Source organism: Suncus etruscus, chromosome 3 (genome assembly GCF_024139225.1).
Source record: "Suncus etruscus isolate mSunEtr1 chromosome 3, mSunEtr1.pri.cur, whole genome shotgun sequence".
NCBI classification, from domain to species: domain Eukaryota; kingdom Metazoa; phylum Chordata; class Mammalia; order Eulipotyphla; family Soricidae; genus Suncus; species Suncus etruscus.
In genome coordinates, this window is record NC_064850.1 from 74,395,465 (window position 1) to 74,417,336 (window position 21,872).

At 39.3% G+C, this 21,872-nt stretch overlaps 1 protein-coding gene across 9 annotated transcripts in view; it reads right to left on the bottom strand.

Moving 5' to 3' along the window:
* Window positions 1–474: 474 nt before the first annotated feature.
* Window positions 475–21,872, bottom strand: part of LOC126004152 (transducin-like enhancer protein 4) — a 158,777-nt gene continuing 137,379 nt past the window's right edge. For all 9 annotated transcript variants that reach the window (XM_049770563.1, XM_049770562.1, XM_049770558.1 and 6 more), the window contains 7 exons: window positions 20,775–20,851; window positions 7,377–7,626; window positions 5,310–5,557; window positions 3,415–3,562; window positions 2,899–3,049; window positions 2,450–2,526; window positions 475–942 (listed from right to left, as the gene is read on the bottom strand). In XM_049770563.1, coding sequence (XP_049626520.1) covers window positions 835–942; window positions 2,450–2,526; window positions 2,899–3,049; window positions 3,415–3,562; window positions 5,310–5,557; window positions 7,377–7,626; window positions 20,775–20,851 — 1,059 coding nt within the window. In that variant the 3' untranslated portion in view covers window positions 475–834. The remainder of the gene's footprint in view (window positions 943–2,449; window positions 2,527–2,898; window positions 3,050–3,414; window positions 3,563–5,309; window positions 5,558–7,376; window positions 7,627–20,774; window positions 20,852–21,872) is intronic.

Sequence of the window (21,872 nt, forward strand, 5' to 3'; positions counted from 1 at the left end):
CCTCCCCCTTTGCAAAGAAACGTGATATAATATCCAGAAGGGATTATGAGGCCAAGTTTAGTTTGTTCATCTGTCTATAATACAATAAAAAAAAAACAAAAACTAAAAACGTATTACAAAGACCTTGTCAACAAGTCAAAAAATAAAAGTGTTCAATCACTTTTATTGAATATAATCTAAAACTATATATAGATTGGTTAAACTTGCCCAAATAGACTCAATGAATAAGACTTGGCCTGTTATGTTCTAGTTACTCTAATTTCCGAGTATCTTTAAAATAAGTAGAAAAAACAAAAAAACAAAATAAAAAAAAATCTAACAACATAGCAACATATTGCTTCCATATGTAATTATACATTTCACATCTCTATACAGTCATTAGTCTACATTTAATGACAATTCTTGTAAGCCTTCCTTTCCCCTCTTTGCCAAAAAAAAGGGGGGGGGGACGGTATCAAATACAACGCATCTTCATTTTCAATGCAGGAGCAGACAGCTTTATTTAGTCAATCATTGTTAGAAAGCCTTCTTTAAACAAAATAAATATATTACAGATATAATACATAATTAAAGATTCTGTTCACTGTTAAGTATGGTTATTCCATGTTCGTCCAAGGAGATAGCTGAAGATTTGGTATCACAGGTTCTTAATGAGTATTCACAATTCAATAGCAAGGAGGAGGCAGGGATGAAGGAAGGGGATTCAACTCCACAACTGTTATAGTATTTGAAATCCTTGGTTTGAGTTGGGGAAGAGGGTGAGAAGAGAAGAAAAAGGATGACAGAACAAAGTGCTACAAGGAGAAGGAGTCCAGTTTGCATGAAGACTTGTCCTTAATAAATGACTTCATAAACAGTGGCCTTCTTATCCCCAGAGCCTGTGACAATGTATTTGTCATCCACAGAAATGTCACAGCTAAGCACCGATGAGGATTCTTTGGACTAGGAAAGAAACATATAAACAGAAATAATATTAAATACTGAAAGAAAAATAATCTTTAAGCTTTTAGATGGATTCAAAACAAACCTAACACGCTTAGGTGATCAAAGAGGAGCCTTGAGAGGGAAAAGTAGTCACAGTGTTCCGTGTGTGTGTGTGTGTGTGTGTGTGTGTGTGTGTGTTGGTGGTGGTGTTTGAAGTCAGCGCCTGCCTCACACATGGAAGGTAATTACTGTTGAGCCACATCTTCTTCAAATGCCAAGATAAGCATATTCTGCAGTACACCATTCCTTTGGAAGGGACATCTCTCAAAGAGGGGACAACTGATACAGGAGCTGAGTACCTCTGTTAGCCTCCAAGCAAGAAAGAGGAGAGTGTTATTATAACACCCAATACCTTCAAATCCAGTTAGAGAACTTCAATTGAGGTTTAATTATGGAACACCTGATACACTACTAACCTCATGTGAGCCTGTTTCTTTGCATAGGTAAACATATCCTATCTATCTGCCACTTTCAAGGCTTGCTAGAATTCAAGAGAGATGGTACATAATAAATACAGACTTTATTTGATGCAGTGAATGTAAAAATATTTCTAATATAAAAGGTTAATTTTCTTCTGTATGGACACAAAATGCAAACTAGGGGGTGAAACTGGTTCAAATGAATAATGTTGAAAATTGAACAAAAGTTAGCTTGAAAAAAGGATAAAAGTCATGCAAAAGTTAGAAAGCATGTGTGCAGGGCATATACAAAAGGACTTTCTATAAATTTTACATATCATACAGAAGTTCTATTGTGTTACTAAGAATTCAAGTTTGTATTCTTAAGGATGGTTTATTCAATTTCATGTAATTTTTAAAAATTACTATTAAGCATGCAAGTAAAATCCTCAAATTTTATTTTGTTTTGAGTGGGGGAATCCCAAGTAGTATTTGGGAGGTTGGGGACCCAACCCACAGTTGGTCAACTTGTACTTGTTAATTTAGTGCATGGGCCTGAATATGCACTACTGCTCAAGTTATGTGGTGCTGGGAGCCTCCAGGGCCACATTTGGCAATGCTCAAAGGATGATTTGGTGCTGGGTATTGAGGGACACAGGCTAGACATATGTCCTAACCACTATAATATTTCTGCCCTGAAAAATGCTCACATTTTAAACAAAAATGTAGAAAAATATGAACAGTAATACAAACAACACAAACCAACAGAATCCTATACTGAGACATGCAAAAAGTGACTAAGGCATTAAGACTGGACTCAACAGACTGTCCATACAATGATCTGGGAGAGGATTGGAGAGGATCTCTAACTCCTCTGCTTGTTGCAATGACAACCAGCCTTCCACCGAGTGTAGTTTAGTTCTATGTACAGTGATGAACCAACACTAATTCCAGAGGACTATGTGTATCATTTTAAAGAAATGAATTGAATGAATGAAGGCTTATTAACCAATAGCCAAGCAATGAACACAAGGTAAATGGTGCCTCAGGAAGTTAAGTATTGATACCTGGAATATACTGGCCCCATAAGGTGTTCTCCAGGCATTCAGAAGGTTGTCCTTTCCAGTGCTTACAAACCATTTGCCTAGAGGAAGAAATTGTGAGAAACATGACACGCCTGTTAACTCTGTCAGCCCCAGATGTGCTTTACAGGCATCAAACCATTAAACAGCTCACAGACAACACAGTTAATTTGCAACAAGGAAGAATTCCTTTTCATTGGATGGCTAGTGAGGTGGGTGGGGAAGCCCACTATCCTAGATTTAATGAGGCATTTATACTTATGACAAGGATAAAGTGGATTAATGCCAGAAAATTACATGGCACAGGGGAAGCAGTCATGGATAAGGAAGTAATATAATTCTAAAGAGAGACACATTTGATGAACGAAAGGAGTTAACTTAAATGCATCAGCAGGAGGGCAGAGAGATTGATGTGAGTGACAGGAGTTGCTTACCACAGTGAGCAAACTTCAGAGACAGCACACAGCTCTCATGTAGATGGAGTTGGTATTTGTCTGGCTTGGTGACGTGCAGCACTTCTACATTGCTGTTCTCCATCCCCACCGCGAGCCACTCTCCAGTTGGGCAGTAACCCAAAGAAAATATCTAGAAATACAGAATAAACGTTCTGTAACTGGAAGGTCCTATTTCTTTTATTAGGAAGGATGATCAGGATAGTTTGGATTATATTGGAAGATCCAATGTCACACAGTGCTGGAGTGCCTTAATATAACTTAGCAATCCATTATGTAAAATTCAGGTACAAACAGTGTAAAGGTTCATGAAACCTATTAAAGGCTTATGAGCACTTTCCAATCCTCAAATCACTTTGATCTATTTGAGTATAAAACGAGTTTTTCAATTTTCTAATGTACAGTAAAAAAATTGAACTCATCATGTGAAGTGAATTCTTTCTGAGCATTTTCTATATTTCACAAAATCATAGAAAAGTCCAAGGTGCAAGAATGTACCTGTGAGGTGAAGTCGTGCTGCTGTAGCTGCCGCCCTTCCCGTAAGTCCCAGGACCGGACTGTGTTGTCTAGGCCACCTGTCCAGAGCTTGGTGCCGTCATTAGAAATGTCAATACAGCTGGCCCCATCTGTGTGGCCTTGGAATTGCCTGCAAATGTCATAATGGAGGAAAAGCCCTTCAAAAGTTAATTGTCTTGAACTCAATGTAAGATGCCTCCACAATAAATTTCAGTGCTGGCTTCCTTCTAGATTTCATTTTGTCTTATTATGCTTTCTAATTATTCAAAGTAATAACAAAGCATAGGCAGAGATTAAATTAAGGTGTAACTGACATGCTGAATTTCCTGCACATTTTATCTCTGGATGTTTAGAAAGTAACCTTCAAATTATTCTTACACAAAAGCACAACTGATAGAAAAAATTCCAACTGAAATGAAAATCAATATAAACTACATGTGAAATAATCAAAGAATTCGAGACTGATTTTATCATTGTACTATGAAAGAAGAGAGATTTTCCCTGCTAGAGAGCTGTAGGGCTGAGCACAGAAAGGAACTGGGCAAACGCTGCCAGTAAGCATCAATGCAAATGTGGCAGCTCTGTGTGGTGGGACAAGGCCATGCTCTTACAGGGAAGAAATGCAGTGGGTCTGCATCCTAGGAATCCCTCCCTGAATAATGTGCAAAAGACATGTGGAAGGGATTAGAAACAATTCCTTGGGTGATCCTAGCCTAAAAGGATTAACAGTGATTTCAATTTTGGTTTTTGAGTCATAGTTGGAGATCGGCTCTGAAAAATCCCCTCCAGACAATACAACAAAAGCCCTCTGTTGGAAACATTCCTTTCTGACTTATAGCCATCCTGTCCCCTTTTCAGGATGACACCTCTTACTTCCTATTCTCTCAGATGCTGACTGTATAGATTTATTTCAGAACATTAACTGTCAGCACTGTTCTCTGATGTAATCTTATTTCTTTTTTTTTTTTTTTTTTTTTTTTTTTTTGGTTTTTGGGCCACACCCGGTGATGCTCAGGGGTTACTCCTGGCTATGCGCTCAGAAGTCGCTCCTGGCTTGGGGGACCATATGGGACGCCGGGGGATCGAACCGAGGTCCGTCCTAGGTTAGCGCAGGCAAGGCAGGCACCTTACCTCCAGCGCCACCGCCCGGCTTATTTCTAACTGATCATGTAATTTAGGCTCTCCTTTAAGGGTAAGACTACAGATAATATATGTAGATAGTTTCGGGGTGCACAAACCCGCAGGCCACCAGGATCAGAGTAGGTGCTCACTGATTATGTTTGGAGGGCACAAATGTGTGAGATGCATGCAATACTAAAGACAGCACCTACAGTATGAATCTTGTCAATGAAGGCTAATGACAGGAATAGTAAAGAAGCACAGATGGTACATTACAAATGCCTAACAAATTCTTGAGATAATGGGGACCCTATGTACATTAATTACTTACAACTGAACTCAGTTTTTAAAAACCTGGATTGGAGATTTTTAGTATGTGAGAGAGGAGAGGAGAGATTATAAGAAATAAGTCAAATAGTACAGAACTGACATTTTTTGTATTATTTTTAAGCAATTTTTTTTGTTTTTGTTTTCTGTTTTGGGGCTACACATGGCAGAGCCGTGGGTTTACTCTTGGCTCTGTGCTCAGGAATTTCTCCTGGTGGTGGTTTAGGGTACCATATGGGATGCAAGGGACTGAATCTGGGTCAGCCGCATTCAAGGCAAATGCCCTGCCTGCTCTATCATCGCTCTGGCCCTCCTTAAGCATTTATAACAGGATAACATTTCATCTTTTAGACAGATACATAGAGAACTCTATGTGGTACACAGGACAAAACTGGCTCTTGCTCAGATCTAGCACAGGATCCTGAACCCACCTCACGAGCGTCTGATTGTGCAGGTCCCACACAGCAATGTTGCCGTCACTGCAGCAAGAGAAGCACACCTTGGAGTCAGGGCTGATAGCTAGGGCGTAGCAGGCAGGAGCAGAGGATGTCAGCTCCGCCTTGATGCGTGGCGTGGGGGCAGCTAAGTCCCAGATGGACAGGGTGCTGGCTTCCCCGCCCACTATGAGGGTGCGGCCATCAGGGAGCAACCGACACGAGCGAATGTAGTTATCCCTGTTCTGTAGAGACAAACCCATCAAGAGATTACTCACGAGGAAAAGAAAACAGCATTAACATGAGAGCAGAAATCCATAAAAGTATCGTGTTCCCTCCTGGTTTTAATGAGCCATTTTTACTTATGACAGTGATAAAGTAGATTAATGCTGGAAAATAACATGAAATTAGGTAAGTACTTAAACTTGATCCACAATTTTTAGTGCTGAGATGTTCAATCTTAATTATGAAAATGCAAAATTTTAGACCCACTTCCATCACCACCACATCAACCAGCTGCCTGAGTTACTGCGGATGCAAGTAAATAACTCTCACAATGCCAAGTCATCTGCATACACAAATGTGGATTAAAGAAGCCCTCATATTCAGAGTTACAACACCTAAGAACTTGGTACATTTGACCAGGTGAAGGAAACTACTTGAAAACCAAGAACTGCCCCATGATTAAGGAAATCTGGAAGGCAGTTCTTTTCCCTTCTAATCCTATCTTTTCTTACTAAAGGGTATCCCATTTAATTAAGTGGCACCAACTGGATAAGACTTAATGAAAGAGTGATAACAATAAAAAAAAATAAAAATACCCATTTTTGGGAAAGAAAACTGAAATTTCTTTTTCTTTTTTTGCTTTTTGGGCCACACCCGGTGACACTCAGGCGTTACTCCTGGCTATATACTCAGAAATTGCTCCTGGCCTGGGGGACCATATGTAATGCCAGGGGATCGAACCCCGGTCTGTCCTAGGTTAGTGTGTGCAAGGCAAACGCCCTACTGCTTGCGCCACTACTCTGGCCCCAGAAATCTTTTTTTTAAATTTATTGATTGATTGGGCCACACACAGGGCGTTCAGAGATTACTACTGGCTCTGTACTCAGAAATCACCCCTGGAAGGCTGGGGGACCATACGAGATGCTGGGAATCGAACCGGGTCTTTCCCGGGTCAGCTACATGCGAGGCAAACATCCCACCACTGTACCATATCTAGCCCCATAAACTATAATTTCCTAAAAGACATTACGGACAAAAACCTATCAAGTTTTTAACTTAAGTATCATTGGGGATGGAGAAGAAATGTGAGGGTTGAGGCAGAGGGTCAGTCCCAGCAATTGAACCTAGCATCGCACACATTCCAAGTTTTCTACTACTGAGTTATATGCCAGCATTTCTTGTTCTGCACTACATTTTGTAAAGTTTCCTTTAGCAGTGCTGTGGTGCAGGGGCAAGAGATACTCAAGCACATGATTCATGCCTGAAGACAATTTGGATCTTGGGCACAGCAGTTCCAGGGGCCACCAGGACACATCAATGATATAGGTTACCCCTGACAAGAAACTGGGGAGTCATGCTGCATCCTCTTGAAGGATCAAATTCAGGACCTCACATATATTATGTACGTACTCTCAGCTTGAGAGATTACTGTGGCCATGCCACATAAAAAATGTTACTCTTATCTCATAATACATAGAATAATATTTAGTTACAGTCTCACGAAAACCAGAGAAAAATATAGTTTGTGAATAGCTTTCTTCAATTCCTTTATTGGATCAGAAAACAAATTTTGTACCTGTTCCAAGCACAGGGAATAAAAATAGCACCAATACTTATGCCCTGTGAAGAATTGGGTAATTCTGTCTAGGAAACTAAAAATAATATTTGCCTCTTCAATGTCAGCTCTTAATCTCAAAGTGAAAGATCATATGCCACTAAAGACAACAACTGAATTAGAATAAATTCTATATATTACTCCACTCTTAACTCCCACTGTCTCATTACCCATCCCATTCTGACTGTACCTCAAGGCCACCCTATGTACTCAAGTTCACTCACCAAACAGTCGAGCTGAGAGACGGGACTCTTGTTGCCGGGGTGACTGATGTCCCAGACCTTGACGCAGCCCTTCCCCCCGGTGTATACATGTCTGGTGGGGTTGCTGATGGTCACTGCACAAACCACTTCCCCATGGTTCAGGGTGTTGATCTGACGAGCATGCCGGGGGATGCCAGGTCCAATGAGGGCATCGGGGGGGAAAGGAACAGGCTGCATCTGCCCATCGGCTGTGACATGGAAGGAGTAGGCCCTAAGGCAGAACAAAGAAGAAAAACAGAAAAAAGGAGAATATAAAAAAAATGCTTATTTAAATTGTCCAGATAAAATGAGATAAAAAGAATACATTTTGGGGCCCGGATTGGATATATGGCTCGCACGGCACATGATTTGCATATCCAAGGCCCTAGGTTCAATCCCTTATACCACAAATGGGCTCCTCAACATGGCTGTGAGTGACCTTGGTGCCCCTAATGAGTACCTCTATCAACAAACAAACAAGGAGAGAAAAGTTTCAGACTCTTGCTGGTAACTGGGAACCTGTTGCAGGCCATGTGAGCTGACCCTGCATTGAGTGAAAGAGCCAGAGGATCCTCCGCAACTGCACACTTTTAGTCAATGAAATCCAGCAAGGCACATAGAAAATACCACACTGCAAATTTGACAATGAGAAAACAACACATTCCCACCATGCTTAGAGAATGAAGATGGTAGGTCTGATGACTTGAAAAATACCAAATACCTATAAAGCCTCTCAGATAAAGACTGTAGATAAGAAATATGGAGTTTGTTCAAAGAACTTAAAGAACACATGGAACGAACCACAAACAAAACTCAAGAAGACACAAAAGCAGAAATGAGAAAAATTCAAGCTGAAATAACAGGGCTGAAAAACTTTGTAGACAAAATAAAAACTCAACTGAAGTTTTCACCAGCAGAGTAACAATGGCTGAGGACAGAATCAGTGAGTTGGAATAGAAGCTACCTAAACTTCACACAAGAGTAGAGGTTGGAAAACAGCTTAAAATAAATAACCAGACGATGGGAAAAAAATCCTATAAGAATGTGAACAGAAAAAAACAAAAATCTGGTATAAATTCAATAGAAACAACAAAAGAATCTCTGGAGTCCCAGAGACCCATGAAGAAATTCCCCATGGAAAATCAACAGTCAAGGATATCATTGCAGAGAAGTTTCCAGAGCTAAAGAGTGCATGCAACCACAACCTGGATGCCTGAAGAGAGTCAGCTAAGAGATCCAAAGGAAAGTACCCCAAGACACATCTAGTCACAATAATGAATTAAAGACAGGGATACAATACTGAAGGCAAGAAGACCGAACATGGAAATTGCATATAAAGAAGCATCCTTAATATTTATAGCAAATTTATTACAAAGAACCTTTCAAGGTTCCAATGCAGTGGTGGCTTATAAGTGACAAAACTCAACAATAGGAATGCTTCAACAAGAATATTTCAACCAGCCAGACTTACATTTAAGTTTTAAGATAAGATCTATAGCATCATGGAGAAACAACTCAGAAACTTTTCAGACTCAAAACCAAAGAAAAATTAAAGTGTCTACTTTAAGGCAAGGCAGACCCAACAAACACACAAAACTCCTACAAGATGACAACTAATCCCATGGCAATGAACTGAATGTACCAAATAAGAGACAGATAGTAGTAAAATGGATAAAAATTGAATATTTTTCTGCCTGCAAAAAACACACCTGAATAGTCAAAGCAGAGATAAGACTAAAAGCCAAAGGCTGGAGAACAATCATTCAAGCAAATAACTGGGCATGCTAGTATCATATCACACTAGGTGACACAAAGTTTTGGTTTAAAAGGGTCACAAGAGACAGAGATGGGCATTTCTTACTAATCAAGAGATGAATCTTTATGACACAAGAAAACCTTGAAGAAATGAATGAATTTTTGAACTCCTATATAACCTTTCAAAGTTGAACCAAGATGATCTGGAAAACTGGAACAGACCTATCACCATTAAAGAAATTAAAAGATTTTAGGTTTCTCAAAAACAAAAGCCCAGGTCCAGATGAATTTTCTAGTGAATTTTTACAAATTGTTAAAGAGGATCTACTGCAAATATTCTTCAAGCTCTTCTAGAAAATTGAAGAAATCATTCTATCAAGCAAACATCACTCATACCAAAAGCAGAAAAAGGTATCACAATAGAGAGACAGCGAGAGAGAATCATAGGCCCGTATCCTTGATTTACAACCATAGTTCCAAGACACATTGATGACTCAGTAAGATGGGAATTAAAGGAATTTTCCACAATATTATCAAAGCCATTTATCATAAACACAATGCAAACATTATACTCAATGGGGAAAACTAAAAACCTTTCCATTAAGGAAAGGCATAAGGCAAGGTTACTCATCTTTTCAATATAGCACTGCAATTAATTGCTGTAGCAAACAGTCAAGAAAAAGACATCAAGGAAATTCACATAGGAGAAAAAGAAGTGAAGCTCTCATTGCTTGCAGATGACATGATACCTGTATCTAGAAAATTCCAAAGATTCCACAAAAAGAGCTTCTAAGAACAATAGACTTGTAAAGTGGCAGGCTACAGTGTTAATATGCAAAAATCCATGACGTTTCTATATCCAAATAATGAATGAAATGAAAAAGACATTTTTAAAAAATCTTTTCACAATTGTGTTTCAGAAAATTAAGTGCCTTGGAATCAACTTAACTAAAGAGGTGAATGAACTATATAAAGAAAACGACAAAATAGTGCTACAAAAAATAAAAGGACATAAGGAAATGAAGACATATGCCCTGTTCATGGATTGCAAGGATTAACATAATTAAAATGTCAATACTTCCTAAAACATTGTACAGATTTAATGAAAACCTATAAATATTCCCAGGACATTTTCAAAGAAGTGGGTCAGACACTCCTGAAATTCATATGAAGAAACATTCACGAATAGCTAAAGTAATTCTTTGAAAAAAAAGAAAAAAAAAAGAAGAGGAATCACTTCCCAGAACTTCAAACTGTACCATACGCAGAAGTCATTAAAGCAGCATGGTATTTGGAATAAAGAAGACCCTCAGATCAATGGAATAGTCTTGAATATCCAGAAGTGGATTATGAACAATTAATTTTTGAAAAGAAGCAAAAAGTAGAAAGTAGAGCAAAGAAAGCCTCTTCAACAAATGATATTGAGAAAATTGGTTAATTACATGCCAAAAAGTGAACTTAGACCTCTTTAATGCCATGCACAAAAATCAATTCAAAATGGTTTCAAGATCTTGATATTAGACTTAAAACTATAAGATACATAGAGGAAAAAGTAGGTAGACTCCATGTCACCATATCACTAAAACTAAAGGTGTCTTCAAGGGTGAAACATCACTGGCCAAGAATGTGAAAGTAAAGATAAACAAATGGAATTACATTAAAGAAGCTTCTAGACCTCAAAGGAAACGATGACTAGGATACAAAGACTACCCATAGAAATGGAGACATTGTTCACCCAATACCCATGATAAAGGATTAATATCCAAGATATACAAGGCACTGGTAAAGTGTAGCAAGAAAAAAGAACTCTATATAAAAATGGGGAGAAGAAATGAACAGAAATTTCCTAACAGAAGAAATTCAGATGGCCTAAAGACACATAAACCCTCTACACTCTTATGTTCATCACAGTATTTACAAAGTATTTTGTAAATATATATTTGTAAAAAAGATACTAGTTGTAAATACACAGTATTTACAAAGTCAGAATCTGGAACCAACCCAGGTGCCCAGCAACAGATGAGTGGCTAAAGAAACTATGGTACATCTACACAATGGAATACTATGCAGCCATTAGGGAAGAGTAAGTCATAAAATTTGCCTATATGGTGATGGACATGGAGAATATTATGCTGAATGAGTGAGAGGGAAAAGGATACACAGAATAATTTCACTTGTGAGATATAAAGAAAAGAAACAGTATAGGAATAATATCCAGAAACAAAAGAGACAAAGGTCAGGAGGTCCAGCTAGGGTAGAAAGCCATCAAGAGCAGTGACTGTAGCCAGAGTAGAGAAGGGTTTATGAGGACAATGATAGTTGGAACTACAGATTGCTCTGGACAAGAACTCAGCACTGAAAGTGGAGAAACTAACAGGTAAGGCACCCCTCCATTAATAATAGTAAAAACCACAGTGTCAAAAGGAAGAAGAAAGGAGAGGGGAGGGGAGGAGAGGGGAAGGGAGGAGAAGTGAGGAGGGGAGGAGATGGGAAGGGTGGGGAAGGGAGGGGAGGAGAGGGGAAAGGAGTAGAGGAGAGGAGAAAGAGGCAATTTGCCTGTCCTACAATAAGGCAGGGGTAGGAAAATGGTGAGATATCAAGTGATGAGAAGGGTGCACAGTAGATGTGGTATGACTCAATCCCAGCAACGCAAATAAGGCAGCTCATGGCAGTTTAAGATATGGCCTTACAGGCACTCCATATATTAACTTTCCTTTCTTCAGGTGATTCAGAAAGCTGTGATTAGATTTTGCCTACAGATCAATTAATTTATTTTGCTTATAAGTTAATTTACAAGTGAGTTGTTACTGGAGAACAATAGACTAAAATGATGAAATTTAAAGAGTCATATCGCTGAGCTTAGGTATAGGTAATACTTAAACATAGGAACTGGAAAAGGGTTTATCAGAGAACCCTACTTCAATTAAGTCCAAATAGATTTAGAACCTCAAAAAAACAAGATCCACGTGAATTCTTTTTTTTCTTTTTTCTTTCTTGTGTGGCCACACTGGTTACACTGAGAGGTTACTCCTGATTATACGCTCTGAAACCGCTCCTGGCTTGAGGGGACCATATGGGACACAGGACGGAATCTAGGTCCATCCTGGATCAAGCCGCATGCAAGGCAAACATGCAACTGCTGCGCCATTGTTCTGGCCCCCATGTGAATTTGTTTTTTAATTTTTATTGTGGTCAAAGTGAAGTACAACTATTTCACAGAAATATTTAAGGCACATAGTGACAATGAATGAGTGGCAGTCCCACCACCAGTGTTATCTTCCCTTCCCCCACCCCCGTTCCCAGAATGCATTCCATATCTCCTTCCTTTACCCCCCATAATGCTAGTATAACTGTTCCCCATAACTGTACAGCTTGTTGTAAATTGAGTATAGATTCTATTGTCATTGACTTTGGGTTTGGTGTTCAAGTCTGATCATTTTTTATTTCCACTAATGTTCATACAATTGTCTGATCTTAGTACCATCCATTTTCCACCTCAAATTATGAAGCCGAGCAAGATGATTCCGTAATATGGTTCTGTTAGAGATATACAAAAAGATAAGAGACAAGAACAGAAAAACAAAAACAATAAAGAAAAAAAAAGGAACTAGGAGGAGTCCATCTAGGTGTTACAAATTTCCCGTAAGAAGAAAGAAAAAAAAGAAGGGTAACAAGACAAAACAAAAAAAAAGGCAAAAACAAAAAATAGGGCCGTAACAACAAAAGTACAAATAGAACAACAACAAAAAAAGAACAAATCAAAACCAAAACCATCAACTATGAAAAAACAAACAAGAAACAAAGCAAAACAAAATAAAAAGCAATTAGCAGTCAAAAAACCCAAACCAGCAACTACTTAAAAAGGTTTGTGTTTCTCCTTTCTTTCTTTCTTTTTTGCAAAGGCACAGTAAATATTGGGGAAATTAGAATGGAAATTCTCTTGGCCTAAGAGAAACAGGGTTTCTCCATCCTTAAAGCATACTGCCATGGGAACAACAACAGATCATTTTCACACCCCAAGGTCTTTTAATGGTGCCAGGAAACTTTTTACTCAGTTGTGGATGATGACATCATGGCTCTGTAGCTAAAGATCTTATTATTTGTGTAGGTCATACAACGAAGGCTAGGAGAGAGCTTTTTTATTCTTACAGTTATGGAAGTTCTGGTCCATTACTGTTGTTGTAATCAGTCTTCTATAATTAGTGGTCTTGGTTTTTGCTCAGATCCTAGGACAGAGTCTAGGTTAAAGTCTTTCAGTATGGTTCCAGAAGTTCTGCTCAGTTGCAGTTGTCAAAGTCAGACCTCTGAAATTATAGATCCTGAATTTTGTACAAATCTTAGGCTGAAGCCACAACTAGGATCTTTCTCATTGGTCCCTCAATAGGTTCTGCTCAGTCCATATTTGTCAAGGTCAGTTTTCTGTAGTTAGCAATTTTGGTTTTTGCATAAAGCAAAGGATGACATGTCTCCTGATTACATCAGACCAGTAAGTGATGAGATAGGGCAGTGGTCGGCAAACTGCAGCTCGCAAGCCACATACACTTTTAATTTGGCTCTTCTGTGTGCCGGGTGGCTGCTCCAGGAATTAGGACTCTGCTCCTAGCCTCTGTCAGTGCACGCCCTGTGTGGCTCTCAAAATAAATTTCTATCGTGGTTTTGGTGAGATTTAGCTCAATTGAAAAAAAAAAAAAAAAGGTTGACCACCACTGAGATAGGGCAACCCTCTCTTGGATCAAGTTGTTGCCATTTCCTCATGTCAGGATGTCATATTAAAACTGGAGCAAGTTGGTGCCAGAGCAGTATTCGGGGTTTCCTCTGGAGAAGTTTGGTTCTAGGCGCTGTTGCTGGGAACTGTGTCGGTTCCAAGTCTGGGATCTGGAGTTCTGGGTTGGATGGTCGCTGTCTGATCACATGGAGAATAAATTGGGTCCACATGGCACATGCTCAGGGTGGGAGGCTTCCCTGTATTATATTATAGGAATTCTTATGCCTAGTAGTTAAGAGTTTGTTTCTGTGTATCAGATTTCCCTTATTTAGAGTGCTTATGCAAAGGGGATGGTGCCATATTATATTGCTGGTGGATTTGGGGGTAAGAATGATAGTCTACACGTTCTCTGTGCCCTGGTTTTGACCTGAGCTTTTATCCCAGGCAAGACTTTTTCTTGTAAGTTTTCATACCAAGCAGAACCAAATCTGGTGAAGTTGAAGAGAAGATAAAAGCAAAATAAATAAATAAATAAAAATTCATAAAAGGAATTAAAGAAAAAATGTTGTTTAAGAGGCTAACTTACAGTTGAAGGTAAACAAACTAGGGGCTATTATTATAGAGGTATTAAACATAAAAAGGAAATATAGGCTTCCCCATTAAGTCTTTTGAAATATTCTTGTGGGGGATGTAATCCAGGGCACTTTTTCATCACACAGCATGTCTTGTTGAGTTTGAGGGATGTTTTGCTGCCATAAGGGATCAGGTAGTGTTCTTGGGCTGGGGGTCCTGGGGCTGAATCGGTAGCATGCAACAGTCCATGATTAGGAGGATGTGAAGAAAGGCCGTAAAGCATGAGTCAGCAGGAGTGTTGGTTGTAGTTTCTTTCGAGGCACAAGAACTGGGACTGGTAGGGTGTCCTTTCGGTTTGGGAGCTGGGTTATGGTTTATTGGGGCAGAAGGTTGGTCTTGGTACCTAATGAGTTAGAACTGAGGGTAAAGAGGGTTAAATAAGAAACAATAATGGATCAGGGTTGGGGGGATGAGAAAATAGAACGATTTATGATGGGGGTAGGAGGGATAATATATCGGAGGGGGTACATATTATACTTTAAATATGGCTTGTTTACATTTTAGGTTTGCCAATCAGAGGAGCCCACTGTCAACAAACTCATGCCCCCCATGTGAATCTTGAAGGTCGACTGCTAATACCTAGTAGGAGCTTTGTTTCCAGTTCATTTTCTGGGAAAACACTTTAGTTGTGAAAATATTTGGTTTTAAAAATGCAACTAGTATTAGAGCACCTCCCTATAGATAGCTCTCTACTTAGAAGCACATTAAATTCAGGGTGGGGACTGTTACAAAGAATGACCATTCTTGAAGGAAGTAGATAGTGGTGGATAAAGGCAGCATGGGTCCATTTCAGAAGTTATCATAAGGCAATAATATGAAACTCTGGAAAACCCTGTTTATGAGAAGGGAAATTATTTTAGTATACAAAGTATAGAGATTTAGACCAAACTGTTGCAAAGTTTTAGAATCAAATTTAAAGTATATGATACCTTAATGTAAGAATCTACATTCTAGCTACATTTATTGAAATACAATGTATTACTAAATTATTTTATCAACCAGTGATATGACCCCCAGGAAGAATGTAGTATGCATTATAACAAATCTTTGAGTAGGCCTGAGAAAGGCTCAGAAATGGTTGTAAGGAAGTAGTCAATAAAATTGCTGATAAGACAGGAAGGTGGGAGTATAGATATTTCTTGGGTGAAAAAAACAGAACTTGGAGACACTGGATATGTGTAAATCTGTAAGATACATGTTGATAAAGACTGTTGAGTTTGGATAAAACCAAAGATCGAGGGAGGAGGGAGATGGAGGCATTGGTGGTGGGAATGTTGCACTTGTGAAGGTTTCATGACTGAAACCCAACTACAACCATGTTTATACTCAAGGTGTCTAAATAAAGATATTATTAAAAAGATAAAGATCACAGATATAAATGAAACAAAATAATTTGGTTTTCTGCTTTCAAAGGGCTGATGGGAACCCAGAAGGAACTGGGAAATCAAAAGGAAGTTAAGGTCTGTGAATAAAGAAATAGTTCAAGTCAGAAAAAACAATGTAGAGGCCAGAGCGATAGCACAGCATTTGCCTTGCATGCAGCCAACCCAGGTTCCAGAAGCAATGTCTGAGTACATAGTCAAGAGTATCTCTTGAACAATGGCCAGGGGGGTGGGTGTGGCAAAAAAAATAAAGAATTGAACAATGTAGTAAATCAAATCTAAGGAAGATAATGGATAATCTGGTGGCAGATTACATAGCAAGTAGGCAACATGGAAAGTCTAAGACAAAGCTCATGTACAAGAACTCCAGTAAAATAATACAGATAATCAAGAGAGGTGATCAAGTGAAAAAGGGAAGATATTACACAACAAAGTAAGAGATTTGTCCACTCAGCATATAATTTCTGGAATCCAAGATCACCATGAATAAAGGACTGGGATTACATTATAAATAGAAAACCCTAAGACTCCTGTATTTTTAAGTTATAACCTGGAGGGGGCTGAAGGTAGTACAGCAGGGTATCAGCAGTGATTCATTAGTAAGTTACTCACAGATATAAAAATAGTAGGTCTGGGGCCGGAGAGATAGCACAGAGGTAAGGCGTTTGCCTTAAGAGCAGAAGGATGGTGGTTTAAATCCCGGCATCCCATATGGTCCCCCGAGCCTGCCAGGAGTGATTTCTGAGCATAGAGCCAGGAGCAACCCCTGAGCACTGCCAAGTGTGACCCAAAAACCAAAAAAAAAAAAAAAAAAAAAATAGTAGGTCAGTGCTATAAACCATAGATGGGCTATGGTACTCTGGATACTGAATGTGATAGGGCAGAGACAATGACTATGGGGCTGACTATGGAGGTGTGATGTAGTGGATATTAATTCTGTAGTCAGAGGCATAAAGGATGTGGCAGACACATACTGATGCTAAGGAATCAAGTGGCAATGGGGAGAAATGCAGGGAGGCAAGAAAATATAATAACCATGGGCCCTCTTCCAAAACAAACATAAATGTGTACATGTGCATGTACATATGTTTTACAAAGCTTCTAAGAACTAGGACAGAGCAGCTCATTTAGGAAGATAGAGCATATTAATTACAGAAGGCTGAATTTTCAAGAAACAACTTCATGTAGTTATGGTAAATGCAAAATATTCTTTTAAAAATGTGTATCAAAATAATTTTATTGTGGTCATTTTTTATTTTAAACAAAGTCCTGAGCTCTACTCCTTGCCCCACACCTTTATTTGCCATAACATGTCAGTTCTGTAATGTACTTATATTAGTTATACTCTCAATATTTTATCTAAGTTTTCAACATCTCCTAGAAGGGATCAATCAGACCTTGAATTCAGTTAAAGGTCTGCCTGGCTATTGTAATTTATAAAGTATAATAGAAAATTAGTTCTAAGTATGGTATAAACCCATCATTGATAAGCGAGACAACACATACCCAATTCAAGTTTTGATATATGACTGGCATTGTTCTTGTTTTGGAAAAGTTCTTTTTGCTTTATAAAAATAAAAAAATTGAATTTTAACTGCTTATAGACCTGAGATCTTTTGTTAAAGCAGTTACTCATAAATCCCTAACACACATTTCATACTAAGTTTTCAATGAATTATACTCCTTTAAAGTGCTAAAGTAGACAAAAGCAATGCAACTCAAATTATCAAATACATTCTAGTTTTGTTCACTAGTGTGAAGCAGTCATATGATTATAATTTTAAATAATATTTAGAAATACTTTTTATAGAAATAGGACAGAAAAAAAGACCATTACCTTAAGTTCTTCTGGAGAGAATTTGTTTGTGCAAGAAAACAAAACATTGCTTATCTGTTGAAGATATGCACTCGACTATATTTCACACTTCTGCGCTGAAGATCTAGAGAACTTCATAAGTAACTTCCCCATAAAAACACTACAAAGTATATTATCTCTACATACTTAAATGTGAATTTATATGCCTTAAGGTCTTGTCACTTAAACACATATTAAAGACAGGGCTGTGAAGTCTAATTTATTTAATCTAATTTTTCTGGGACACTTCTGCAACTACAGCATGTCTCACTGTCTAAGCAGCTGAAGACTGATACGACCCCAGGGCAAAGTGGAAATACAGTTGCAGCTGACTGAAGAGCCACCATGTACCAAATGTAACATTGCATTTTTTCTCCCCCTTTCTTACTGGAAAGTGCCGGAGTTGATTTACAATGGAAGCTCACAAAGATCATTTTCTTCCTAGTTGTCTACTGTCCAGGCAGAATTCAAAATTGAACCTGCTTACTTTCAGAATCTATACTTACAACCACACAACTACATTGAGATTCCTGGGGCCATCTACCAATAGTATCAGATGCGACTCCAGCACTCCTAGAAACCAAATTCTCAGTTGTCCTACATGTAGCCTAAAATCCTCTCAAAAGAATAGCCCCATATCTGAGATTGTCATGTCTCACAGGGCATCAGATAAGTTATAATTCTCTAATAGGTTTAACTTTGCCCAAATCAAGATCATTAATGCCTCACAAACTTTCACTCAGTGACCTTTGGGCAACTTAGCAGGAGAGATGAGAACACCAATTACTCTGATATATTAGTTATAAGTATGTAGTTCTGAGTGTAAATGTTAGTGAACTACATGGTAATAATGTTGTACCTGAAAACAAGTTAATACCCCTTCCTAAAGAAATCCCTCCTTTTGGGCCAGAAAGACAGACTGGGCAGGGTGCTTGTATTGCATGAGGCCAACGATGTTTGATCCTGGGCAATACATACTCTTGAGCCCTTCCAGAAGTGTTCCTTAGTGACGAGTCGGGAATAATCCCCACGCACCACCAGATACAAAACAAAAAACAAAAACAAGCCAAAAAATAAAAACAAAACAAATAATAATATCCCTCTCTTTTAAGATACATTTTTTTGTTTGTTTGTTTTTTGGGTCATACCCAGCAGTGCTCAGGAGTTACTCCTGGCTCCATGCTCAGAAATCGCTCCTGGCAAGCACGGGGGACCATATGGGATGATGGGATTTGAACTGATGACCTTCTGCATGAAAGATAAATGCCTTACCTCCATGCTATCTCTCTGGCCCCCTTTAAGACAGATTCTTATGAAAGCTGTAAATACCAGAGTATTTGATTAATTCTAAGACCCTGTCTTTATTATTGCTTGAAATAGACCGAACTTTTACTTCAAATTCTTAAGAGTTCTTGGTCAACAAGACCTGTCAGTCAACAATTATTTGCCGAATACACAAAAGCACATAGACTTTCATGGTAATTGATATTTATACCTTCGACTCTCAAGAAACTCAGGAGTCTAATTTGGCTTGCCTTCCTTACTAATCAGTCAAATATTTACCAAGCAACTTGGCTATGCCACTGCCACCGTGTTTGATGCACATTTAGAGCAGTCTATAGAACAGTAATTACAGAGAACCAGGAATCTGTAAGCTATCAGGTGAGAAATGAAGAAATAAGAGTTGATTATGATTAGCACTGGGGGTCTAGAGCATGAAGAGAAAAAAACAGAAACTTCAGAAATATCGGGGTGACAACTAAGTGAGTGCACATTAGTGAATTAAATCAGCAATGACAGATGAGAGAAGGACGTGATCTGCCTATTTTTCCATCATCCAGTATAATTTATAAACACCAAGTACAAGCCAGAGAGCATTTCAGGCACTGAAACTACTTTAGTTGAACAGCAAAAAGTATGGCTCTGCTCTCATGGAACATATTCAAGTGGGGAAGAGGTAGAGAATGACTATTGACAAACATAAAAAAGGCAGTGGAACAGAAAAGTACACTACTGTGGAGAAAGGAAGAAAAGAATGCTATTTTAGATAACATTGTCTGGGCAGAAAGCTCTGGTAAGTGACAATTTAGCAGAGATCTGAAATGAGACTGTAAGCCAAAGAACAAGTGTTGCAGAAAGTACTAGTAAGAGCAAATGTGCGAAGGTAAGCAAACCACAAGGAAGTCTCTGGGATAAGGAGACATTACTATTACTGAGGGTTGAGTTTGAATAGCAGACAGCACATGAGAAAGCACTAGACTGGGGAAGAAATGTGTACAAGGAACACAGTGCATGACAGAGGAAACCAACAGAAACATTAATGAGAGTAAATGCACGCTGACTAACAACACAGAGGGCCCTCGGGGATGCTTCCCTAAAGAAAAGAGAACTTTAGAAGGGACTTTAAAAGGCCAGTGTTATCTTACAGAAAATTCTTGGCATCAGGGAAAAGTCAACACAAAAGAGCAGAGAGAACTGTGTATAGGTTGGAACAGGAACATTCACTGGACTGAAAGGAAGTGTAGTGAGATGTAGTGAGAGTCAAATAAATAAGGGTCTAGAAGACCAACTGCTTTCTGTTCTACCTTTATAACTCATGGGGACTGTGATTGGAAGACCGGAAATATCCAGCCCACAAGAAGCTAACTGAGCAAGTCCTTTTCTTTTTCTAGATCTGAACAGGCCATTCTTCTTTCTTTTCCATCAGACAAGTCTGACATTTTATTTCAACATGCTCACCCTACAGCACTTAAGTTTGCAAAGAAGTTTCTTTTTATTCAAAACAACAAAAGAATTTCCTAGAAATCAGTAACAGAGAGAACTGACTGCTAAAGATATCTCTGCATTTCCATATTCCTCATTACTCAAGATTGTACACTGAAAATGCAAACCCCCACCTTGTTTCATTTTTCCTTGAGTTAAGAGAAAATTAAAATACTATTTAGGGAAATGCAACCGGAACCACTTGCAATCATGGAACTCAAATGGCCACATCTTAAAGACATGCCTGCCCCTTGCATACAGCACCACCACGGCACAGGGGTACTCACGGTTTTCCTCCTGGAATGCCTGTCAGATTTGGTGGTATGGCTGGCACACGCATGTGATGGTGGGGATCAAATCCAACCTAAAACAGCACAACAGACATAATAACTTGCTTCATTCTAAAATCCAAGTAAATGAAGTACTTTAAAATTAATGATTTAGCTCACAGGCTTCTTTTCTTTCTCCAGACTGAGACTATCTACTACTCTCAGACTACCGGGCTCTCCAACGCTGCTGCTCAAGGCTGTGAGCAATGGAACCCAGTGAAATGTCTGCCGTTTCACACTGCCCCTCTGACTCGGGCCTCTGGGGGTGCTCCCGGTCCCCCAGGGCATGGAGCTTATAACCAGAAGAGCTGCAAGCCAGTCCCCAACCTATGTACGCTGTCACAACCATAAGGTCACTGCACACCTTAAGGGCCACAAGTACCTTTGCCTTTTCCAGGCATGTGAGTGTCACAAGCGTGTCTCATCCTGAAGCGCCTAAGAGTCATGGCTGCCCAGGTTGCCCTCAGAGGCAACAGAAGGCACAATTGAAGGGTACCTGGCTCAAGGTTTGATGAGGCGAGGGGCCAGCCCTTTCAAAATCCACAACCGAATCAAGAAGGTAGCATTTAGCCAGGAGTTTAGGGCCCCATCTCAGTGCCCCCATGGGGCAATCCCACTGGCACCGACACCCTTGGAAAGGAGAACTCCCAGGGGCCTCTGTTGCTCAGCTGCCCCTAGAAGCCTTGCTTTTTTTTTTTTTTTTTTTGCCTTGGACTCTAGTACTTCCAGGTCCTTGGGTTCCTGGATATGACTGCCTCCTGACCTTTCAATACCACCTCCAATGGTATGCCACTTTCTGTGCCAAGAACCTGCTGTCCCTCTGCATCTTTTCCCTGGATTGACCCTGGCATCTCCCTCCAGCTGCCCACTTCTGGGAACTTTCCAACTTGCCCAGGATCTTGCTCCATACTATCGACTCCTCTTTCTGAGAAGTTCCAAGGAACCCCTGTCCTGCTTCACACAGGATCTGATCTTACAGCCTGTGGCACCCCAAACCCTCTTCTGCTGAAGCCACAGATCTGTGGAACCTCTCGCCTAACCTGGACTTCTGCTCCC